Source organism: Herpailurus yagouaroundi, unplaced genomic scaffold (assembly GCF_014898765.1).
Source record: "Herpailurus yagouaroundi ecotype Mexico unplaced genomic scaffold, PumYag 213, whole genome shotgun sequence".
In the NCBI taxonomy this organism is placed as follows: Eukaryota; Metazoa; Chordata; class Mammalia; order Carnivora; family Felidae; genus Herpailurus; species Herpailurus yagouaroundi.
The window spans coordinates 507,562-533,101 of record NW_024412444.1 but is presented as its reverse complement, the minus strand read 5'-3'; the positions used below and the strand labels follow the sequence as shown (position 1 = coordinate 533,101).

The 25,540-nt window shown below is 42.5% G+C and overlaps 1 protein-coding gene across 3 annotated transcripts in view; it reads right to left on the bottom strand.

The window, feature by feature from the left end:
* The window catches only part of TAFA4 (TAFA chemokine like family member 4), a 177,859-nt gene that overhangs the window by 113,901 nt on the left and 38,418 nt on the right, over window positions 1-25,540 (bottom strand). For all 3 annotated transcript variants that reach the window (XM_040454485.1, XM_040454486.1, XM_040454487.1), the window contains exons 2-3: window positions 16,976-17,112; window positions 10,580-10,695 (exon numbers count right to left, since the gene is read on the bottom strand). In XM_040454485.1, the coding sequence (XP_040310419.1) occupies window positions 10,580-10,695; window positions 16,976-16,989 (130 nt within the window). In that variant the 5' untranslated portion in view covers window positions 16,990-17,112. The remainder of the gene's footprint in view (window positions 1-10,579; window positions 10,696-16,975; window positions 17,113-25,540) is intronic.

Below are 25,540 nucleotides of genomic sequence, written 5' to 3'. Positions count from 1 at the left end.
GGGGGAGAGAGGGAGGGAGGGAGGGGGAGAGAGGGAGGGAGGGAGGGGGAGAGAGGGAGGGAGGGAGGGAGGGAGAGGGAGGGAGGGAGAGAGAGAGAATGAATCCCAAGCAGGCTTCAGGCTCTGAGCTGTCAGCACAGAGCCCAACGTGGGGCTCAAACTCACAAACTGTGAGATCATGACCTGAGCAGAAGTCAGACGCTCAGCCGACTGAACCACCCAGGTGCCCCGGAGTGAAATTTTTTTTTAACTCTGTATACACACATAGCCTTCTCATAAACAATCATTTCTAGTGGTTTTTTTGAACATCTCTTCAATAACATTATTTCCAGTGTGCTATTCTGAGACCACCATATGGGGCAAAATATTTCAAGCATCCAAACTACACCTAAGAAAACACAAAACCTTTTTCTTCCTGTCCCATCTCTACCCTTCCTGACTCTTTTTACCAATGATTTCATCTTCTTTATATGGGACAAAAGATTCTGATTTCCTTATATAGCACTGACATCCAGAGGAGATACTGACCTGTAGCTTTTAAACCCCAAATTGTAGGCTTTGTTTAGATGAGTTTAACTGCATGGCTTGAAAGACGAAAGAGGAACTTTCTTCTCAAGGGTGAGGAGAATCTTTTTCCTAACTACCCAGAGAACGCTTCAAAGGCGGGATCTTTGCCTGCTCTGCCTCAAAGACTCAAAAGGGGGCAGAAGGAAAAGCCTGCTTTGCCAAGTAGGGTGACTCCCCAGCTCATTTAAGGAACTGAAATCCTTTTCTCTCCAGTCAGTGAAACAACCCTTCCTTCCCTCGAAAAACGATGTGAAGCCTGCTCATTTGTCAGGCATTTTGCAAGGCTGACCTTGCCGACAGCACTGGGACTCGAACTTAGAGCTGAGGACGTCGGAAGAAGCCGGGGACTAACACCTCGTGTAATCTGTTCCTTTCCCTTCTTATTAAATGCCAAGGTGCTGAAAAGCCCATCAAGATGGCGCTGGAGGAAAACAATGTGGGGTACAAGGTAGATGAATGGACGCTAGAGGCTTTCGGCATCCAGGAATGACCGTGCCGGTGCAAAATGAGTATTTATTCACAGTCCTTCGGAAAAGTGGAGATGGAAGTCACCGTTTTAGAGGCAAAATATCCCTCTATCAGCCCAGCTGTGGCACATTAAGGCTACAATGGAGACTCAACAGGCCTGGATGAAACCAGAGCTTGGTAAGAGCGAGAGTCTCACTTTGTTTTTCCTTCCAAATCAGTGATTCTCATCTCTGGCCCCAGGCCTGAACACTCACCAGGTAGCTATTAGCTAATACAGTTGCCTGGGCTCCACCTGGCAAGATTCAGACGCAACGCAGCTGTGGTGAAAAGCCTCTGCCTTTGATCGTGTAATAGCTCCTCAGAGAGAGAATTAAGTAGGCATCATCATACAGACACCCTTATCAATCACCGCCCAAACAGAGGCTTTTTGACCATTCCACAATCCTTCTTCTTGTTGATAAAACAAAGGATTTGCCTGTGGAGCTGCGTACATAAAGAAACCATTCGCTGGAGGTGGGGCAGGAGGAGGACAGGGAAATTATGGAAGAAACTGTACTGAAACTGCATCATCAGATTGCACCTGAGGGGGTAAATGCCCAGTATTGGTCAAAAGAAGCTGTCCGTGGAGTAACTTCAAGACTGACTGGCTGGAGCCATCACACACACACACACACACACACACACACACACACACACACTCACTCACTCACTCACTCACTCTATCTCAAATTATTTTGAGACTTCACTCTTCCTAAAAGTACTCTCTTGCAAAGAATGGTCACATAGGCAGTGATGAGGAAATGGAACGATCTTCCCCACTCTTTATGAACAGAGGTCACAAACCCCACTTACCTAGCATCTTCCCTAAACCTAGAAGTAGTCATTGGGGGGGGAGGGGGGGACTAAATACAACATAAAAACAAATTAAGTAAAAACACAGATAAAACATTGTGCCCTAGGGCGCCTGGGTGGCACAGTCGGTTAAGCGTCCGACTTCAGCCAGGTCACGATCTCATGGTCCGTGAGTTCGAGCCCCGCGTCAGGCTCTGGGCTGATAGCTCGGAGCCTGGAGCCTGTTTCCGATTCTGTGTCTCCCTCTCTCTCTGCCCCTCCCCCGTTCATGCTCTGTCTCTCTCTGTCCCAAAAATAAATAAAAAAACGTTGAAAAAAAAAATTATAAAAAAAAAAAAACATTGTGCCCTACAATTGACCCATGAAAATGCAAATAACTCATAATTCTCATCTTTCAGGAAGTACTGTTCAGACCCAATGTGTTAGCTTGTGCTGTTTATCACAATACATGTGGCTATGGAGCACTTGAAATGTGGCCAGGGCCACAGGTAGAAATAATATTTTGGATATATTAGGTTACATAAAATGTATTCATAAAATTAATTTCACCTATTTCCCTCAACTTTTTAACATGGTTATAGAACATTTAAAATTACATATGCAGCTCTCATATTTCTACTGGACCACCATGCAGTAGACCAGGCTTGCTTTCTGCTATTGAGCTCTTCTGAGCCTTGCCTGCCCCCTAGTGTCAGAACTCCGGCAACACAGGCAAATCATTTTCCAAACATCTGTATAAGTACTATTCATTTTAGTCTGCAAAGTAAACAATAGTAGCTTACATATGCAGCTTTATTATTTGCAGTTTTCACAAGTAAGTTGCATTTGAGCCTCATCAAAATAACTCCTGTAGGAGCTGCATTCCCCACTTAGTTGTTATCTTGGAAAGAAAGACATTTCTTACAGAAAATTAGGGCGAAAATAGTCATTCCAATCAAAAGTACCTGCAGAGTTCCTGTAAAATTTCAGCCATTATAGGAGCCAGAAACATGAGCTCAAACTTAGATTCAATAACTACTCTTCGATTTATCCTAAGTTAAAAATAACACAAGGCACCTGTAGGGGCTAAGGGCTGGCCACCCCCAAGATGGGCCACGTTGGCATAAAGGTTATTTTGAGTTGAAAGCAATCAAGACCCAGTGGATTAAGTAACGCTCTTTAACTCCCCGTGAAAACTCTGTAAAACGATTTTTGATAGAAGACCTGCTCCAGGAAGACAGCTATCACCAGAAGTAACTACGTTATGATATCAACCAGGTATGGTAGAGAGGGAGACTAGGCCTGGTCCATGAACATTGTCTATAACCCACTGTTCCTGAGTATCCCAGCAAACATCTGTTTACCGCACATTTACTGCTTCATTCTTCCTAAGGATTGCATTCCTTCTCTTTGAAGGCCCAGACCCCTACCCACTTCTTAATTCAGAATGATGGACATACCTCATTTTGCCTGGCTTTGTAACTTCCATGTCTGTATGGATTCCCCATACATAGCCTATTAAATTTTATTTTCTCCTGTTTATCTGTCTCGTGTCAGTCTGATTCTTAATCCAGCTAGAAGGACCTTGAGGGGACCAGATATTCTTCCTCCCTGACACACCAAATCACAGAACCACGACATTCAAATTTTCATCATCATTTATAATACGGAAAACAGGACACCTAAATTACCATAAATTTCGACAGTACAGATAGCTAGAAAATAGAATACATTTAAAAGGAGAAGGCAGGTTGCAATAAAGACAACTAACATTGAGCACTAACTGTGGAACACAATTCTTAGCACTTTCAAGACGTGAATACAGGCATACCTTGGAGATACTGCAGGGGCAGTTCTAGACCACTGCAATAAAGTCAACGACACAATAAAGACAAAAGGATTTTGTTTCCCAGTGCATATAAAAATTATGCGTACAATACACTATAGTCTATGAAGGGCACATTATCATTAGGTCTAAAAAACAATGTACATACCTTAAAAATACTTTATTACAAAAATTGCTAACCATCATCCAGGCTTTCAGTGAGTCATAATCACTGATTGACTGCAGATCACCATAATACGATAAAGACATGGTTTTAAATATTGCAAGAATTACTCAAATGTGACACAAAGATGTGACATGAGCCAATGCTATTGCAAAAATGGTGCCAGTACACTTCCTTGCACAAGATTACGACATTCAATTGGAAAGAAAAGATAAAAAGAAAGAAAAGGAACGAAGAAAAAACAATTCAGTAAAGCACAAGAAAACCAAGTACAATCAAACAGAGTATGCCTGTGGTGGACCCCTAGTTACAAACCTAACGGGACTCTTTTTTTATATTTTATTATCTCCACTTCACAGAGGAGACTAAGTCCCAAACCGAATTGATAATCCACCCAAGTACAGAAGGGGGAACCAAGCACACGTGAAACTCCCACAGCTCACTGCACCACGAACGGTACAATCCCTTGTATCTGACCCAGGCATTTCATGTCTTCTGCCAGCACCCAGGAAACTGTGACTGGCGGACTCATTAGCTGGCAAGTAGGGGGAGATCTCAGACCTGTCACAATTCTCATCACCCGACCAGCTTCCAGCACCTCCAGTTCACTCTGTCCCCAGCTTCCTGCAGCCTTGTTAGAAATACCTTTTTTCCTGCTTTCTTCAAGTTGAGCTGAAACGTCAGTCTTCATAAAGCAATGCTCTTCATCACAGTCAGCCTTTTAGAACCATGAAAAACAAGCCTTTTTCTCTCGTACATGATAAAGTTTTGACCTCTCAAGGCACTGATCTATCTCCTTGTACTGACAAAATTCCCAGCCGTTCCTCAAAGATGAAAGTTTCCAGACTGGCTCTCATTCTGGATGCCTCTAAATACATACATAGCTACCATTTATTGAGTGTTTACTATGTGCTAATCCATCTGCCTACTTTTTCTCATTCTGTCATCCCCATAACCTCATAAGGTAAATACATAGAACGTTCCATTTTCACAGACGATGAAGTAGGTTCAGAATGGTTAAGTGGTCTTGACAAAGCCACACAGCCATACGTGCAGAATCAGGATTATATTTGACTTGAGAGTCCAAATACTTGGTTCCCTTTATGGCTTCATTCTCACGTGTGTTCCAATTAGTCAGGGCCTATTTACACCTGGACAGAGTATAGCACATAGGAGGCTTTACACCAAAGCAGATTATATTAAATAGCAGCTAAGCACCACAGCATCTGCTGTCATTTAAAACCCCAAAACAGGTCATACTTAAAGCTCCCTGGGGAAATAGAGCCACTGAAATGAATCTGCAAATCAGCAGCACCTACGTTCCTAACTGTCTGTTACATCAGAAAAGACGCTATGATGTTACATCAGAGAAGCAGCATCCAACTTCTAAGGGGAACTGTAAATTTCTTTGAAGTGTCCAATTTCTCCTAGGAATCAATCTCAAGGTCGTAGGGTGTTTATCATCCCAAACTCATCATGTCTACACTGGACGAAACTTTTGCAAAGATCCCCCCAGTACTAATTCCACAAGCTTCTCAAGTTTCTGAAGCTGGCAGCACCTTTCCATCATGTTGTCTGCTGCCCTCTTGTGGGGAAACGGTGCTACTGACAGGAAAAAAAAAAAGAGGAAAAAGAAGAAAAAGACAAATCGCTAGTTGAAGAAATCACAGAGTTAACTCTGACTTCTTTTAAAAGAAACGGACCTAGCAGTTGACCCTTTCACCTTCTCTATTGCTTGAGGCTACACAAGCCCATGTGGTCTCACACTCCATCATTACATCAAGTAAGACCTTAAAAAACAAAGAAGGATGGTCTTTTGTGTTTTCTAATTCCTTAGAAACACCACTTGTGGACTTCTGTCCATGAATGCCATGTGCCTTAAAGAAAGACTCCCACCACCTATCCTAGGAAAAGTAGGTGGGGTTTTATTAGGTTTGGCTTCTTAATGCTTGAACTGAAATGAAAACCGCAAGCCACACCTAACACCTCATCTTGCAAAAGTGGGGTGAGTCGCACCTTCTTTCCCACCATCTTAGAGAGTCGTTGTAAGAACTCTCCTTGTTTAGGGGCGCCTGGGCGGTTCAGTCGGTTAAGCATCTGACTTCGACTCAGGTCACAATCTCGTGGTTCGCGAACTCAAGCCCCACGTCGGGCTCTGTGCTGACAGTTCAGAGCCTAGGGCCTGCTTCGGACTCCGTGTCTCCCTCTCTCTGCCCCTCCCGCACTCATGCTCTCTCAAAAATAAACATTAAAAAAATGTTAAAAAAAAAAAAAAAAGAACTCTCCTTGTTTATACACAACCATCAGTGAGCCACTCTCCTAATCTAAGCCATTAAAAGCATCCAATAAACTTCTAACTAGGGTTTCCCGGGGCCACAGCTCCTTTAATTGGCCAGCACCAAACACAAAGCCCTTGGGACAGTGTCAGGAGTCCTTCTGGACACTCATGCACAGGCTTCTGCAGTTAACCCTCTGCGGCTTGTTCCTGCTCTGGAGCTGCCTACATACAGAGCGGAGTAAAAATCTGACTAGAGCTTCTCAGCCTCTCAGTACAGACAGCCTCCCCCACCCCCACCCCACTCCTGTTGATTCTGACTCTGAGTTTTCTATCAGCGGAGCTCTTATGCTAGGAAGAAAACCACAGACTTGCTTCTCCTGAAGGTCATTAGTGAAAATTTCTACCAGTCCCCAACCCCTCCCCATCTCACACACACACACACACACACACACACACACACACACACAGCCTCACTGGAATGGGAGGGAAAAGGGAGAACAGTGAAGGGATGAGGGAGGGGATTATCAAAGTGCCCAGTCTACAAAAAACTTTTGCAAACCAATGAGTAAACAATCACAAGAGCCATAAGAAAGAAAAGTGGTTAAATACAGTAGCTCAAATAAAAACAAACAGTTCACCAGCACACTGAGTTGTCAGTCAAAAACAGATGCAAGACCATACAACCCACAAGTTGGTGAAAAATTAAAACCTGATAGCACCAATGGGGCGCCTGGGTGGCTCAGTTGGTTAAGCGACTGACTTCGGCTCAGGTCATGATCTCGCAGTTTGTGAGTTCGAGCCCCGAGCTCTGTGCTGACAGCTCAGAGTCTGGAGCCTGCTTCAGATTCTGTGTCTCCCCCTCTCTCTACCACTCCTGTGCTCACGCTCTGTGACTCTCTCTCAATAATAAATAAATGTTAAAAAAAAAAAAAAAACAAAACTTGAAGCACCAAGCACTGACAAGGGTTTGGGGAAACGGGCATGACCACACAATTACTGTTAGTGGAAGTATAAGTAAGTCCAAAAGTTTCGAAGGGCACTTTGGCACTACTGAAACATTAACGTGCTGGGTCAGAAGCTGAATACTCACCAAAATTCAGGTTCTGCTAGTCTCCCTGCACCCGCAGCTAAAGTGTCTCCCAGTTCCTCTGCAGTAAGGTGTGATTATGGGCCTCTGGTATACACACATACTGGTATACGCATTCTTTTTTTTTCTGGAAGTATAGTTGTTAATGATTAATTTTATGTATCAGCTGGATTGGGCCATGGGATGCCCAGATACCTGATTAAACATTATTTCTGGGCGTGTCTTGAAGCATACGGGTGGCTCAGTCGGGTAAGCCCCCAACTCTCGATTTCGGGCCAGGTCATGGTCTCATGGTTGGTGAGATCGAATAAGAGTTGGGCTCCATGATGACAGCATAGAGCCTACTTGGGATTTTCTCTCTCTCTCTCTCTCTGCTCCTCCCCCACTTGCTCTAGCCAATGGCAGGACGGTGCAAGTGATGCAGCCCTCCTCTAGGCCACCCCATTAACACCTCTCAGGTGAATTTTCCCTGCACATCTCCCTTCCCAGGTGACTAGAATAGAGGCCACTCTAGGACAACCTGGGATGCCACAGGTTGAAAGTTATAGTACTTCCATCCACTGTCGGTTCCAAAGAGACTGCAGTACAGAATGATCACCCGGCTGACGTAGTTACCTCCTACCCCCAAGACTTATAAGCAAAAACCAAACTTCCATTTGTTGAGCCATTCTGTGTACTTGGTTTTTTGGTTACAGCAATTAGGCTACTCTCACTAATGCATTTACATGCACTTTAACTCAATATCTCACTACTAGGAATTCATCTGAAGTTGGAACATACACAGTTGTATAAATATGGTAAGAAGCCAAGTGTCCACAAAATTGGGAGTGGTCAAATCATTTATGGCACATCCATACCATAGGGGACTAAGAGTCCTCACTAAGAGTGACAGAGAGTAATAGATCTATAAGCACTCACATGAAAAAATCTACAAACTCTATTGTTAAATGGGAAAAAAAAATCAAAACAAGGAGCACAATAATATGTAAGTGCGTACACACATACTGGTATACACATTCTTTTTTTTCCAGAAGGATAGCTGTTAATGATTAATTTTATGTAACAGCTGGATTGGGCCATGGGATGCCCAGATACCTGATTAAACATTATTTCTGGGCGTGTCTTGAAGCACATGGGTGGCTCAGATGGGTAAGCCCCCAACTCTCGATTTCGGGCCAGGTCATGGTCTCATGGTTGGTCTCATGGTTGGGCTCCATGATGACAGCACAAAGCCTACTTGGGATTTTCTCTCTTTCTCTCTCTGCCCCTCCCCCACTTGCTTACACTCACTCGCTCTCTCTCAAAATAAATAGTTTTTAAAAAATATTATTTCTGGGTGTGTCTGTAAAGGTGTTTCTGGAAGCGATTAGCGTTTAAATTGGCGTACTGAGTAGATGCCACTGACCAATGTGTCAGAGCCTCATCCAATCCCTCCACCTTGCAGATTACAGATCATGGAACATCTCAGCCTACACAGTTATGTGAGCCAATACATCATAAGAAATCTCTTTCTATATCTAACACACACGCGCACGCGTGCGCTAACACACACACACACACACACACACACACACACACACACACACGGTAAAAGAATAAGAGAACAGAGCCCCCTGCAGGAGGGAACCAGTCCTGGCTCCTTTGATGGTTGTTTAGACAAGTGGTGAGAGGGATTTAAGTCACAAAGATGGAGGAAGCCCCCAAAAGCCAAGAAGCACGTGCTGAGAATCCAAATAAAATCACCTAGGAATGAAAATTTCATTTCCTTAGCAGAATTTGCCAAGGCTTTGCTCTGACTTCTTGCTGTCCTGATTGCTGTTGAGTCTTTGCTCACATGGAAGATCCTGTCCCTACTTCTTGTGTATGTAATTGTAATCTTAATATAGATCTATCCCTATGGTTGCACCTTTTCTAAATTCAAAGACATGAGGATTGCCACATGGATAAAAACTGAAGGTTCTGTCACATCCTCTGTTTCCTTCAACTTTTAATCACTTTCCAACACAGTGTCACAAGCTGAGTTCCTGGATGTCTGGAAATCTGTTCTTGATAACCTGCCCCATTGAAAGGTTTGCCTGACTGCTACCCTCTCAACCTCCACCCAAGAAAAGAGATACGAATTAAACAGATAAGACTAATGACTTCACACACTCTATCCCTGAGAACAAGCTCATCAAAAGACACACAGTGCAATGACCAGCTAGCTGTAGGCACTTCACAGCAGCCAAATGGTATTGATTTTATGCTGATTCATTAAAATTTCAATTATTTTTCCCTTCTTCTCTGAACTCTCGTTTGAGAAGGGAAAATTGAGTCGTGAGAGATTTTTAAACTCATCTGAAGCCTAAAATTATGTCTTAACCTTTAAATACCAGAATAACAGAGTGGAACGCACAGCCTGTTACACATCTGAAGGTAGGGATATCTGATAAACTCTACACACAAGACCTGTGGGAGAGAATTCACGATTCTGACCTATACCTGGTTTAAGGGTTCAATATTCACTTTTTCACTAAGCCGTCAAAGCAAGCCTGGCATTGCCACGCCTCAAACTATGGAAGCAAAGACAGTAAATTAATTACCTGGCAATAAGTCCACAAACGTGAATTACTCAGGAAAACACAATTCACTGTGGGCTTTCCAAGTATGTACCACTTTCAATGTAGATGTAACAAGGAAAGGGGAATGGGGGCAAACACACAAACACACACATGCACCTGCACAACCACACACAGATACTTAACTGATTATTTTCATCTTTTTTTAGAAATAAGCAAAGTATAGACCAGGGTCTCACTAGAAATTATGAGGATGATACTCTAAAACTTTAGACACGTTTTATTTTAGGTCCCATACAAAAGCTACCACTGCTTTTTTCTTTCCTTTCTTCTTCATTTGTTTAAACCCTTCACCATCGTTTCTCCACACATGTTGAAAAGGTCTTAGATTATCTGAAAGCTTCGCTCTAGCCCTGGAAGTGTTTAAGTTTACCAATAAAGATGTTCTGCCTTCAAAGGAAGCTACAGCAGTAATACATGCACAAAGAAAGTGCTGCTGGCTCTCTGGGATTCTTTGAGAAAAACCACTGTAAGAATGGAAATGTACTCAAGAAAGGAAAAGGAACAAACCTGGAAAACATCTTTAAAAAATGTCTGCAGCAACATTCTTTAAACACCACACCACTGAACTGCTTTGCTCTGATTATTTCATGCTTTCTCCCGTTATTTATACACCATCAAAAGCTCTTGTCAATTACCTGTGTCTCAAACATGGGCTCTGACGTTTGCAAGGGTTTTATTAATTGATCTCAGTGGCATATCATGAGCTTAAAGGGCTTACCTGCGTGTCCCCGGAGGTGCTGGCTCGAGGCGGACATCAGCTTACAGCACACCATTAACACATAGGCCAGAAAGAGCCAGTGTGACAGTAACACTGACTTAGCAGAGACTCTCATCCTGGAGAGAAAGCAGGACACAAAGTCAGCGAGAGCTCAGTGAGGTGAGGCCCTGGGGCAAACATGCCAACAGGCTCTGGGGGGGAACTGGGAGAAAGCTGCAAGACATATTCAGTGCTGGACTTCTTCTCCCCCCAAGGAAAGTGAAGGCCAATTACATCTGATTTGCACCACGTATTAATTCAATGTGCAATGAACACTTTTTGTAATTACGAGTTTTCATGTTAGCAATGTGCTTCAGTGACAAGTCTATTTAGGGCCACCTGGGTGGCTCAGTCAGTTAAGTGGCTGACTTCAGCTCAGGCCATGATCTCACGGCATATGGGTTCGAGCCCTGCATCAGTCTCTGTGCTGGCAGCTCAGAGCCTGGAGCCTGCTCCAGATTCTGGGTCTCCTGCTCTCTCTCCCCCACCCCCACCCGGCTCATGCTCTGTCTTGCAAAAATAACCATTTTTAAAAAAAATTTTTACAACTGCTAAGTCTATTTATGAAGCCCCAGTGTATACCTTGACTTGTCCTGATAGAACATGGGGGTATATATACTATTTTATATCATGAAATGAGAAAGTTACATACTTAAAGGTGGATTCAAATAAAATAGCCACGGTTTCTGCATTTCAAAGAAACCCTGGAAATTGTCACACTCAGCCTGAGAGTTCTCCCCCCTGCTACATACTATATATACATATTAATATATGATTATCAGCCTCAAAGTTTGGTGGGAATATGGGCAAGAATAGGTAAATATAAAATAAAAACAGATGAGAAGATAAAGAAGATGTGGTATATATGTATGATGGCATATTATTCAGCCATGAAAAAAATGGAATCCTGTCATTTGCAAAATTCAGATCGATTTTGAGGACATTAGGCTAAGGGAAACAAGTCACACAGAAAAAGACCAATCGTATTTGATAACACTTATATATGGAATCTAAAAAAGCCACTCAGAGAAACATTGTAGTTAGCAAAGGTTGGGAGGGCAGAAAAATGGGGGGTGATATTGTTCAAATGGTACAATTTTTCAGTTACAAGATTAGTAAATTCAGGGGCCTAAGGTATAGCATGGTGATTACAGCTAACAATACTTTATCATATACTTAAACGTTGCTAAGAGTAGATCTTAAATGTTCTCATTACAAAAAAGAAATGGTAATTATGTGACAGGATGGAGATGATAGCCAATACTATGGTGGTCACCATTTTGCAATTTATATATATTTATCAAATCAACACATTGTATACCTTAAACACATGCAAGGTTATGTATCAATTATATTTCAATAAAGCTGGGAAGATAAATAAACCTAGGTTCATATGAATGGACAATATCAAAACAGTTGCCCAAAGACAAGTTCATGTGGATGTTTAGTCTACTATTCTCAAAAAAAAAAAACCAAAAGAAATAAAAGAAGGTATCAAAAATGCATTCTCCCCCCACAATTTTCTTTTCTTTCTTTCTTCCTTTTTTTTGAGAGAGAGCATACACATAAGCTGGGGGGAAGGGGCAAAGAGAGAGAGAGAGAGAGAGAGAGAGAGAGAGAATCTTAAGAGGCTCCAGACTCAGCACAGAGCCCAACACAGGGCTCAATCCCATGACCCTGGGACCCTGGGATCATGACCAGAAGCTAAATCAAGAGTGTAATGCTCAACCAAATGAGCCATCCAGGTGCCCCATCCCCCAATTTTCTTTTTAATTGAAGGATGGTTGACATCTCCCTAATTTCCTGCCCTTTTTGACATGACAAGAACATTAGATAGAACGTGATCGACTTGTTTCAAATTTTTTTAATTAACTTTTTCAAGCAAAAGTCAGAGAGGTTGGCATGTGAAACTCCAGTGGTATTAGGCACATGAGTCATGTTGTCCCTGATATAATTCACTGGAGTGGATCAAAGGAATCCCCTTCATATATGTAGTTCATGTATCAACACTCACAGACAGACAGTAAAGACAGGCCCATGGGCTTGGCTTCCGGTTTGCCTCACTAGAGATGAAATTCCTAAAGCTCTGGAAGGAAGGGTCGAGATCCCATGACCACCAGCATCACCTCAGCCAGAGCCCCGAGTCTGTGGCTTGAGGGAAAGCACTGCCTTGGGCACCTAGCATCCAAATCATACTCCAGAGAACAGGTTCTACCCCCACCCTTCTCTCTTGGCGTCTCCCAGTTCAGCCACACAGATCTTGTTGAAAAGGTATCATCCTCCTCATTGACAGGAGACACCGTCTGCCTTTGAAGCAGCCAGGGGAAGGCAAGGTTCCAGTATCATCTTTGAACAACTCGGCATTAAAAAGGCACCAAGTGTTGACTTTGTTTTGCCCGTCGCCTTGGAAATCCTGAGCATTCTAAACTAACATGGGGACATCAAGTCTCTCTGCTGTAAAGGCCCTACACATGCCTTCATTTCTCAAAGCCCCATCTCCTATCTCTCCCATCTGTTTATTGTAAGTGTTCCAGTCAACAATAGGCTCTTTTTTTTTTAATGTTTTATTACTTATGTTTGAGAGAGAGAGAGAGAGAAAGAGAGAGAGAGAGAGGAAGAGGGAGAGAGAGTGCGTGAACAGGGGAGGGGCAGAGAGAGAGAGGGAGACACAGATTCCAAAGCAGGCTCCAGGCTCTGAGCTGTCGGCACAGGGCCTAACATGGAGCTTGAACTCAAAAGCTGTGAGATCATGACCTGAGCTGAGGTCGGATTGTTAACCAACTGAGCCAGCCAGGTGCGCCAGTCAACAGCAAGCTCTTAGTAGTTAAGTTTTGGAGGACTCAAGTGCCCCAACCCTTGTGTTGTTCAAGAATCAACTGTAATTAATTATATTATCATTTTAGGGAATTGATTATTAATTTATTACTAACTGGGGAAAGCATGTAGTTTCAAAATTCCGTATTTGTGGAATTTGTGGGCAAAGTGCTCTGTCCCAACCCATCGTGTTTTAAAATTCCAGTTGTGGGGTGCCTGGAGGGCTTAGTCAGTTGAGTGTCTGACTTTGGCTCAGGTCACGATCTTGTGGTTGACAAGTTTCAGCCCCGTGTCGAGCTCCATGCTGACAGCTCAGAGCCTGGAGCCTGCTGCAGAATCTGTGTCTCCCTCTCTCTCTGCCCCTCCGCTGCTCATTCTCTGTCTCTGTCTCTCAAAAAATACATAAATGTTTAAAAAAAATTTTTTTAATAAAAAAATAAAATACAATAAACATTAAATTTTTTTTTAAATTCCAGTTGTTAACTCCAATATTAGTTATTGACCTAATTGTTACAAAAGCTCTAACCCAAGTGTCAAAAATTCAAATGCCTGCAACTGACAGCGTAGGCTGGCGAGACCTGAGGCACTGGGAGTGGCAGGGAGTGGGGAGGCCTAGCTAGGGACAGCGGCTGCCACCCCGGACTGTTACTGTAGCCCAGAAATGTGAGCCCAGGGAGGCCAGGACTAACTTTTCAAGAGAAAATGGACTCTGGCATGTGATCAGCACGTTTTATATGTTGGCAACTAACTCCATTTGTCTTATTTTAAACACAGAGTGCAGAACAGACCAAGTAAAACACATTTGCAGGCTGGATCAGGCACTTTGGCTTCCAGTTGGCAGCAATTAGTGACCCCAAAAGGGAGAATTTTAAGGAATCAGATAAATGAGGTATTAGTGTTCTGTTTCTGCATAACAAACTGCTACACTCTGCAGTTTAAAATGACACTGGACCTATTATCTCACAGGGCACTTAAGTCAGAAGTCTGGCACATTCTAGCCAGGTCCTCAGCCCAGGGACTCACAGGACAGAAATCAAAATGTCCTCTGGGCATGTCCTCACCTAGAGGCTCAACTGGGGAAAGCATGATGTCCAAGCAACTGTGTGTTATCAGCAAAATCCATTTCCTTGGGCCCATATAATTGAGGTCCTTGTGTCCTTGCTAACAGCCAGGACCTGCTCTCAACTCCGAGGAAAATGTTACCCAAAGGGAACGTGCTCTCCCTCACGATCCTTTCCTTCAGCTGGCATTCCTCAGAGGTACCAGACTGACCTGAAGACCAGAATCCCCCCCTGCCCAGTCTGTGTATCCACAATCCATTCTCTGAGATGTGAGTCACATTGCTGAGAATTTCAAGTATGAACTGCTCTCTCTCCTTGTAAATAAACCCATCAGAGTCAACCTGGTTCTGAAACTCACCTTCTTATTCTTTTTTCTTCTTTAATTTTAATGTTTACTTATTTTTGAGAGAGAGAAAGAGACAGAGTGTGAGCAGGGGAGGGGCAGAGAGAGAGAGGGAGACACAGAATCCAAAGCAGGCTCCAGGCTCTGAGAGGTCAGCACAGAGCCCGACGCGACGCGGGGCTCAAACTCATAAACTGTGAGATCAGGAACTGAGCTGAAGTGGGACACTTAACCGACTGAGCCAGCCAGGCACCCCACCTCCCTACCTTCTTATTCTTAATCCAATTTCCAGATGCCCGTTGGCTTCTTAATTCTTTACCTTCCACTCAGTATCATTAAAGACTTTTCTTCGGCTTTGTGGCTTGGCTCCCCTGTCTCTAACCACTAAGTCCCACCCAATTTAGTCTCCAAATTCAGATTGGGTCTTTCAGGTGAACTATAACCTCTCCTACCTAATGTACAAGTGAAATCTGGTTTCCATCTGTTTATCAGTCTCTTTATCACCTAAACTTCTCTGAATGGGTCTTACCAAATTTGGAGAGTGTATTTGAGATTCTCTGAGTATCAAGGTTGGGAATTGCTTGAGCAGAGAATTAATTGAGGGGTGCTCTAGGGTTATCACCTACAGAGGAGGAAGGCAAAGGGAGGGGAGAGGCAGGACAGAAGGAGGAAAAGGCCTCAGATAACCCAGTGGAGAATTCCACAGCTGAGATGCCCGTTCTCAGTGGTCCCAAGCTGGCATGAAGGGCCACACCTTTTCCATGTTGGTCCATCACTGGATATGAGCCTCCCCTAAAAAGGGGGGGAATTTTAGGCAAGGGGGCTCTTTGAATTGAGGATAATTCAAAGAAGCTGTAGGCCACCTTCCGCAGCACTCCCAACAGTGAGGGAATAAATCCTTCATTCCTAGAGGGGGATCTGGGTGGGGCATTGTAGTGTCCACTACTGTCCGTCTTCAAACAGAAGACAGCACATGAAATACACCTCATTTACTTTGTGGGGCTGGGGAGTCATCCTCAAGAGAAGACTCATCCTCAGAGCTATAAAGAGACCACACCATGCTTGCTAAAATGTCACAGGAAGTGGTTTCATACATGAAGGCTCTCCCTGCCAGAGCCTGTTTTGACCTAAGATCCATTCTCTTCCCTTCCCCTGGGTCACTCCTACCGGATGCCATTTCCAGGCCCCTGCATCAGCTGGCTTTAACCAATAGGAGATGGTACCTAGAGCCCGGAGAGTGAAAGAAGAAGGATAGGGGGATTTCTCCCCACCTTCTCCAATTTGGGCAGGATCTGTGGAGGGGTCATTTCTCCTCCATGGTGCCAGTTCCTGTCAGAAGGCCTATGATGGTTCTAGCTCCCGCCGAGGGTCCCTTCCCCCAGGTGCTGGCAAACACGCCTTCCTTCCTGTTCTACGAGCCTTGGATGGTAGTAGCTTCCCACTGTTCCCTATCCCTGGGCTGCCTCCACACCTTCTGCTTGACTTCTCTGACTCCACCTTTACATATATTCCCTGAATTCAATTCCCTCTGTCCAACATTATCAGAATGCCTTTTCTGTTTACCTGGTTGGATCCCAACAACAGCCCCCAATGCCAAAGCCTCAAGGGCACCCATTCCAATCCCAGGGGTTGATCCCTGATCCATTTTCTTATAAGGACAATTCTATGTAGCAGGTTCCTGGGAGACGTTTCTGGTGCCTAGAACAGGTATTTACTTAACAACAGCTGTCGCTGTCTGGAAAAAGGCCTGGGGATGAGTGAACATTCAACAGTCTTTCTTTATTTTAGTCAATAAACCAGACCCCCAGTAAAAAGATTTCTGACCTACTACATCTACCATAATATTTCAACTTCAATTTCTTCCACATTGAACATTTTGTTCAAAAGTATAACAAAATTGGCTTATCTTTAAAATTTCGCCTGTCACCCTACCAAGTAGCCAAGACACTGCTTTACAGACGGAAATGGTTTCAAAAATGAGAGCTAAAATTTGAAAAACTTGGATTCCCAAAATACCCAAAAATTCAATGTAAAAGAAACCTTTTATAAAGGATCATCAACTCTAAGATACTCCATTTTGCTAAATCCTCAATGCTTCATAAAGAAACCATCTCTAGGTGTCTGTTAAAATCATTTTACCTTGGTGACTTCATAAGATATGGTTCCAGTCAAACACAATTATTTCAAGATGAATTTCAGACCAACTCCAAATTCCCATTTGTAGCTATCGCCAACAATTTCTGCAGTTCCAAAAAATTATCTTAGCTTGGGAAGACCTATTTAAGAAACAAAAAAGATGGCAAGGCATTAGCATTCTAATGTTGAAAGGATACAGATTTCCGGTAGCAAAGTACTGTTTTCTACAGTGAAATCTGCAGTTGCAGGACTGTGGTAGGCAACGGAATGCATCTATATTTTTAAAGTGTCCTAACACACAAGGGGGAAAGGATACAGAATCCTACGCTCACTAGCCACAGATGTGGTTACCAGAACACAATTTTAAAGGAAAAGTTCTCTCAGCAGCAAAGGCATTCAAAATTTGATGGAGGATCCCAAACCATTCATGATGCAAAATTCCAGTCTCCCCATCTCTTTAACATTGGGATGAAAATGAAGTGGGAGATGGCCCATTCCAAGAGTTCCGCAACTTGCCCAAGCTCACAGCGCAGTGGAAAAGCCAGCACGTCCATCAACTGATGAATGGATAAAGAAATTGTGGTTTATATACACAATGGAATACTATGTGGCAATGAGAAAGAATGAAATATAGCCTTTTGTAGCAATGTGGATGGAACTGGAGAGTGTTATGCTAACTGAAATAAGTCATACAGAGAAAGACAGATACCATATGTTTTCACTCTTCTGTGGATCCTGAGAAACTTACCAGAAGACCATGGGGGGAGGGGAAGGAAAAAAAAAAGTTAGAGAGAGAGGGAGCCAAAACATAAGAGACTCTTAAAAACTGAGAACAAACTGAGGGTTGATGGGGGGTGGGAGGGTGGGGAGGGTGGGTGATGAGTACTGAGGAGGGCACCTGTTGGGATGAGCACTAGGTGTTGTATGGAAACAATTTGACAATAAATTTCTTATTAAAAAAAAAAATACCAAAAAAAAAAAAAAAGAAAGAAAGAAAGAAAGAAAAGCCAGCATGAAGATCTGAATTCCTAGCTTTGTGTGGCATAAACCTAAAAATGTTGCTAGACAATCTGTGAGGATCCTTTTCGAAAAATGTTAATGGGAGGAAGAGGGTAAACGTCTTTCCAAAATAAACCATTACACCAAAATACAAAGAACACTTGTTAATTCCCTAATTGACATCCAACACGGTCCTTTAATGCAAAGACCTCAAAGGACTTTTCCACTCAGCGAAACATTTTTGCAAGGATTCAGATGATCCCAAACCAAAGACATGTCAAAGGGGCGGGGGGGAAGTGGACCTTGAAACTACGCCATTTTTTTTTTTAAGTTTATTCATTTTGAGAGAGCGAGCGAGTACAGGAGAGGGGCAGAGTGAGAGGGAGAATCTCAAGCAGGATCCACACTGTCAGCACAGATCCCAAAGCAGATCAGTCCCACGAACCATGAGATCATGACCTGAGCTGAAATCAACAGTCGGATGCTCAACCAAGTAAGCCACCCAGGCGCCCCAAAACTACACCATATTTAACATTGCTAAGTTAAAGGCATCCCTTCCAGTGGTGGAGATCAGAGAAAAATGACGATGTGCATCAGTAAATATTACAGTTGCAAACATGAGATAAAAATGTTCACTGCAACACAGTCTAGTTACTTTAGAATCACACTGAACCTATTACAAACCCGCCACAAGGCACAACTGAGCCTTTTCTCTTCTTTAGACGCCCCTAAAGGTAATTACATGTTTGACTGAAGAACACAGACCCACCCCTTTGGGGCTTAAGGAAAGAGAGTCGGCCTTGAGTGAACAGCTCAACAAGAGGAAAGAGACTTTGAATAACTGCACCAATATAAGGTATTTGGGGGAAAAAATACTGGAAACTGTGCATGTCCCACATCCTCCAACTTTATTAAGTATGTTTGTCCTGATGTCCACCCAAGGGCACAGTGTGACCTTCTGTTATCGGAAAGAAATACACAGTATAATTTATCAGAATCCATCATAATGAACTTCCCACATATTGGAAACCAAAATGACCTTTCCTAGCTAATATTTATCTTGTTTTCTTCACACAAAAGGAACCACTGGGGATTCTTCTTTTCAATTCATTAAAAAATGGACCCATCAGTGAAAAGAAATGTGATCTCATCGTTCGTATGCCAGACAAGGAGCCAGGAGTTTAATTTTAGGCTGGACAGCAACTCATTCGGTCAGATTTTCCCAGGGTGTACCCTAGGCGCTGGCTTCAAAGGATTAACTCTTTCTTGTCACTTCCAAACTTGAGTGCAATCAAGAGCATGAATAATTTCGCACACGGCACCAAAAGCATTTACTTCTAGTCATTTCTTTTCTCTGTTGTTTTCCAGCCATAGTACAGTCCTTCCTACCCATCTGCTTCCAAACGTGTTTGTTTTTAAAGAGATTCCATGTTTTCCATGATGAAAGACACTGCCCGTGTCTTGACTTAAAAAAAAAAAGTTTTCGTGTGCCCCATCATTCTCAGAATGAACTTAAAACACTTGGCATTTAGATGTCGGGTACATTTTTCACCTTTTCCCTCATGTGTTAGTACTGCGTACGGATAGTCACTCTCTTCCAACAAAGGAGCAGAGAGTGCCTATTTATGCTTCCTGGTACCAAGAAACTTGGAGGTTTCCAGCCACAGGAGACCATTCTTCAGATGTTTAATTTATTTCTGTTGTACACAGGAAAAAATTCTGCCTACATTTGATTTCTTATCAAGGAAATAGTGAGGTTTTCCCTTTCTCTTTTCTCTGGATCTATTTGCCCCCACCACGAGTAGGGCGAATTCCCTAAGGGGATTATTCTTTTGAAATAGTCATTTACTTGTAGATAAGCAGCCTCAGAATATCTGTGTTGGTTTTGCTACACCCGCCTCACTCCACACATGTCAATCTGGATAGCATCAAGTTCCTTCTCAGCTTTCCAGTCTACAAATTTACAGGGATGATATATCACAGTTCCTTTTAGAATTGGAAGACACAATGACCTTACAGCAAGATCTAATCACGACGCAAAATCAGACTAACTCAAATTTGAGGGACACTCTAAAATGTAATTGCTTTCGAAAGTATCAAGGTCATGAAAGACCAAAAAAAAAAAAAAAATTCTAAGGAATTGTTTCAAATAAAGGAGAGACACATGGCAACAAAATGCAATTCTGATGGTGCGCTGACTGGATCTTGGGACCAGAAACACACACATACACACACAAAGCTATCCTCAGGATGAAGTGCCTACACACACATACACACAATATACACACATACTGCTATAAATGACATTATTGTGACAATTAACAATTTCGAAACGTAGCCTGCAGATTAGAGGGTTGTAGCAACCTTAAGTTTCCTAATTTTGATCATACTGTAAATAAGAGAATGTCATTACTAAAAAAATAAACCTTGGGGCGCTTGGGTGGCTCAGTCGGTTAAGCATCCGACTTCAGCTCAGGTCACGATCTCGCGGTCCGTGAGTTCGAGCCCCGTGTCGGGCTCTGGGCTGATGGCTCAGAGCCTGGAGCCTGCTTCCGATTCTGTGTCTCCCTCTCTCTCTGCCCCTCCCCCATTCATGCTCTGTCTCTCTCTGTCTCAAAAATAAATAAACGTTAAAAATAATAATAAAAAAATTAAATTAAATTAAATTAAAAAATACACCCTAAAATATTTAAGAATAAAAAGCAAATGCCTCTACCTCATTTTCAAATGATGCTGGGGGGGAGGGGGAAGGAGGGAAGGGCAAAGGAAGGGAGACACAGAAAACTGAATGTATGAATATAAAAAATAATGAGCATAATGTAAGCAATTGGTGAATCCGGGTAAAGGGCATATAGGCATTCTTTGTACTATTCTTTCAACTTTTCATTAAGTCAGAAATGATGTCAAAATAAGAAGTTACATGTCTTTATACGTATATATAATTAATTGTCAAATTGGTTTCCATACAACACCCAGCGCTCATCCTAACAGGTGCCTTCCTCAATGCCCATAGCCCACAAGAAGTGACATATCTAATTAAAAGCCTTCCATTCATAAGATATAAAAAGTGGTTTAGAATTTATTACCAATCCTAAACAACATGGAGAGTTGGTAGTTGGAATGTTCTGGTTAATTCAATTCTCTGAGCATCCACTCAAGCCCCCACAGAAGCACTCACATAGTGCCAGGCCCTATGTTAAAGCACTTTAAAATATTTGTAGGATTGGAGCACCAGGGTGGGTCAGTTGGTTAAGCGTCCAACTTTGGCTCAGGTCATGATCTCACAGTTGGTGAGTTCAAGCCCCACGTCAGGCCCTGTGCTGACAGCTCAGAGCCTGGAGCCTGCTTCCGATTCTGTGTCTCCCTCTCTCTCTGCCCCTCCCCTGCTCGCTCTGTCACTCTCTCTCTCTTGAAAATAAATAAACACTAAAAAAATTTTTTTAACAAATAAAATATCAGTAGGATTTATTTATACCCTGATACACAGATGAGGAAAGTAAGGCATAAAGACAGTAAGTGACTTGCCCAAGGTCACCCAGCCAACAAGCAGCTACGTTAGGATTCAAATTCAAGCCATCTGGTACCAAGGCACCTACTGTTCCAGTTCCTGTGAAATTATTTCCAAAACGTATTAGTCTCTTTTCATGCTTTAGTAAATAGACTGAAAATAAATCTATCTTCTTTAGGGACTCAAGACCTTGATCAGCATCCTAAAGATGAGAATTCTGCCTGGAAAAATGTGTGTAGGCAACTGGACTAAATGTGCAAGCAGATGCAGGCTTGGAGCCAAAGGTGTTTACTATTAACCCCTAAATAAATGTTGCTTCATCTCGGAAAAGCTGCGGAAAAACAGGGATTCAGAATTGCTGCAGGCTTCTGATTTGCTGCAGATTTATTAAAGTCTTATGTCATTTTCCAAATTAAAACCAAACATGCAAGAATTCTAAAGTCCTTGAATGCTTAAGCTGCCATTTTTCAAACAGATGGGAGACAACCACACTGCAGATCACAACTTGTCTAAAACATTGCAGAGAAAATACACCAGAGCCAGAACATACCGCATGAAGGCTAAATTACTTTTGTGGATTTCAATGAAGGAATTCGGCATTGAAACAAAACCAAAGGAAAAAAAAAGAGGATTTTTGTCTATGCACCCTCCCAGACTCATTTCCTGACAAACTCCAATTTGGAAGCATTTTTGCAACAACACAGCAGAGCAGATTCTCGCTTAATAACAAAGCAAACAGGGGGCGCCTGGATGGCTCAGTCGGTAAAGCAACTCACTCTTGATTTCGGCTCAAGTCACGATCACAGAGTCATGGGATCGAGCCCCATGTCGGCTTCACACTAAGCGCAGAGCCTGTTTTGGATTCTCTCTCCCCCCTTGCCCCTCTCCCCTGCTGACTCTCATTCTCTGTCTCTAAAATAAAAAAATAATAATAATAATTAAGTTTAAAAAAATAATAAAGCAAATGGTCCCAAACGGCACTGCCCTTTCCCGCCTGGCCAATGGTGAGTGTTACAAGTTCTGCCTTGCATCACCTGCACAGTGGCCACTTTCCAATAACTGGCTATTTCCAGACTCACCTTCAGTTCATCTGACCTCCCAGGGCGGGATCTACTAGGAGGGCCTGGCAACTCTGGTTCTCAGCCCCCCACCCCCGTATCAGGGAACAGGTTAGCATAATTCTCCCAACAACTAATAAAAGAGGTGACACCCTTAAAAGTTTGGACGTTGTAATAAATCATTTTACCACACTAATTTCTACTCAATCAAGACAGTAGATGATGTAAATGACAAATGCATCATAAATTAGCAACCTGGGTTTGGGGAGTTAAAAAAAGGGGGGGGAGCAGGTTCGTGAGTGAAAAACATGAGAAAAGATGATCCCACTAAGGGATGTCTTGTCTGATAAACAATGGAAATTTTGAAATGGAAGTTGCCTACATAAATTCATTCATCATTTCTTCAGACAGAAATGAGGAAAGATGTTTCCATTTCCAGTTGCTTAAATAACAAAACTGCATTGAATTGTCTTCTAGAAATTTTCAAGCAGCTTTTCCACAAAAATACATAAAAGCCGATTAAACCTTCTCTTGACAAATTTATTCTGAAACAAGTATTGAGTTTCCTATTTTTAAGAGTGTGCTGATGAAGGTAAATGTATCTAATAGGTTATTGATGCTTACATGAATATATTTCAAACATGGATACATGTCCGATGCCTCCACTGGGCTATCATTTATAATTATCACACGACGCATGGAATTGCTTAGTAATTTAGAGCATGTTCACCGTCATATGTTAGAGTGGGCACGTTTTTTCTGCCAGAATGTGGTATATACATGTCATAAATTGCTTTTTTATTGCCTGCTTAAAAACATCTATGAAGAATTTACTACTGAGCCATTTTAGAACATATTAAAGCATGCTGTAAATGAGCCATTAAAGACAATAACTGTGTCTATTAAATATTAAACATTTTATAAACGGCCTTTTAATTTCAAGTGTTACCAGTACTATCTCATCTAAATTAGGTGGTGGAGAGTTCTTTAAAAAGGCTCTTCCAGTTGGCGATGATTTAAATAAATTAAACAGACATGCTGTGTTTTTATAAGGTTCACACACTGTCATTTTAAGAACTGAGAAATTCCTTAAAACCACACAGCATCCTTACTTAAGGGCAGTGACACAATCCTTTCTAGTAGAATTATGAGCAAACAGTGCATTTTGTTAATGAAGAAAAATCCAGCCTTCCAGTGACCACGAGAAGCACAAAAGCAATCATCAGTAAGTGACAATGGTTTCATCCAGAGCCGGTATACAGGAAACGGAGAAAACAAACTGGCAAGTTACATGAAATGAAATGCACTCACCGAATTCAGGCACACCCAGCATGACTCTACAGCTTGTCGTCCGAGGGAAATCGCCCAGGTCTGGGGCTGAACCAAAGGGAACAGTAATGGCAATTTAGCCATAAATCTCTCAAGGCCTAATTATCCTTACTGGAGAGGGTTTATTTCTTTTAATTAGACCAGTTTTTTAATTGGAAATTTTCCTCTCATTTCTCATTTTTCAAATCATCAAAACAGCGTCCAAGGATTTTAACATAATAAATAACCAACATAATATGTGAAGGCTACCCACAAGTTGCCAAGCACTTGAATTTTTACCGTAAAAGTTGTTATGTGATGTGTCTAATGTCTACATAAAAAATATTCATAAGGTAAGTTGTACATAAAGATGGGTAACAGTGCCTCTACTATGTTAATGATTGCACTCCTGGCTGGGGCGTGGGGTTACGGGTTGGGGATGGGGGTGGGGGTCAGGGTCTGTTCACTTACAACCAGAATGAACCTCTTGAGGGGAAGGATGATATTGTATTTCTCCTGTACCCTAATCTCTACCATAATGTCCTGTGCATCATGGGTGTTAAATATGCTCTGTTACATAAATGAATAAATGTAAGTCTTTAGTTTCACTCCCAAATGAAGGGTCATCTAACTTCTATGACCCTAAACGAACCTGTGAACTAACAGAGTTCAACTAGAAGACCCGCCAAGGTGACTTCCATATGTGGAAATGACTCACAGAGCATTCTAGGTGAAACACAGTATGATTCTGATATAGATAACATGCAGTTCATGGACATATATACACAGTAAACTCAGCCGTGACAGGATTAATGGCAAGGCAATGCCCACTGCCGACAATATTGGCCATTTTAATCTATTCGTGGGACAAATGCTTCTTAAGAGCTTAATCTAAACCTTTATTAAATTTCAACCTAAAAATCATCTTATGTTTGCCAACAGTGCCCTCCTGTGGCAGAAAAGAAAAAGTCTTTTGACAGTGCTAATGTCAAAATGACCCACATTTTTGTTAAATAAGTAGATGTTTTAATTTTTTAATAAAGCCATAATTATAAACAGAATATAAGATATCCTTAAATAAACATAAGATTCTACATATTTTATTTTTTTTAACATTTTTATTGATTTTTGAGAGACAGAAAGAGACAGAGCACAAGCGGGGAAGGCGCAGAGAGGGAGACACAGAATCCGAAGTGGGTGCCAGGCTCTGAGCTGTCAGCACAGAGCCCAAAGCAGGGCTGGAACCCACGAACCATGAGATCATGACCTGAGCCGGAAGTCGGAGCTTAACCAACTGAGCCACCCAGGCACCCCAACCAGCACTTCTGATCAACTCTCCCGCAGCAGGCCATGTGTTGGGCACTGTGCACAGAGGATAGCTAAGGCCCTGGAGCTAGTGTTCCAGCACGGGAGACAGACAAACAGGCAAATGAGCGTGAATAAGGTAACTGTGGATTGGAGTAAGTATAACCAAGAACACAAAAGCGAACAGTGTGACAGAGACTGGCTGGGCTTGGAGGATGCACAGCTACCTGGACTGGGTGCCCAGAGAAGGCCTGCTGAGAAGGGGACTCTGATACAATGGTGAGCGACAAAATGTGGGCTTCAAGTGCATCCTACATAGAGAACCAGCATGCGCTTGCAGGAACCACCAGCCAAAATAAACCTGGTGTAGTCAGCAGCAGAGCAGCAGTC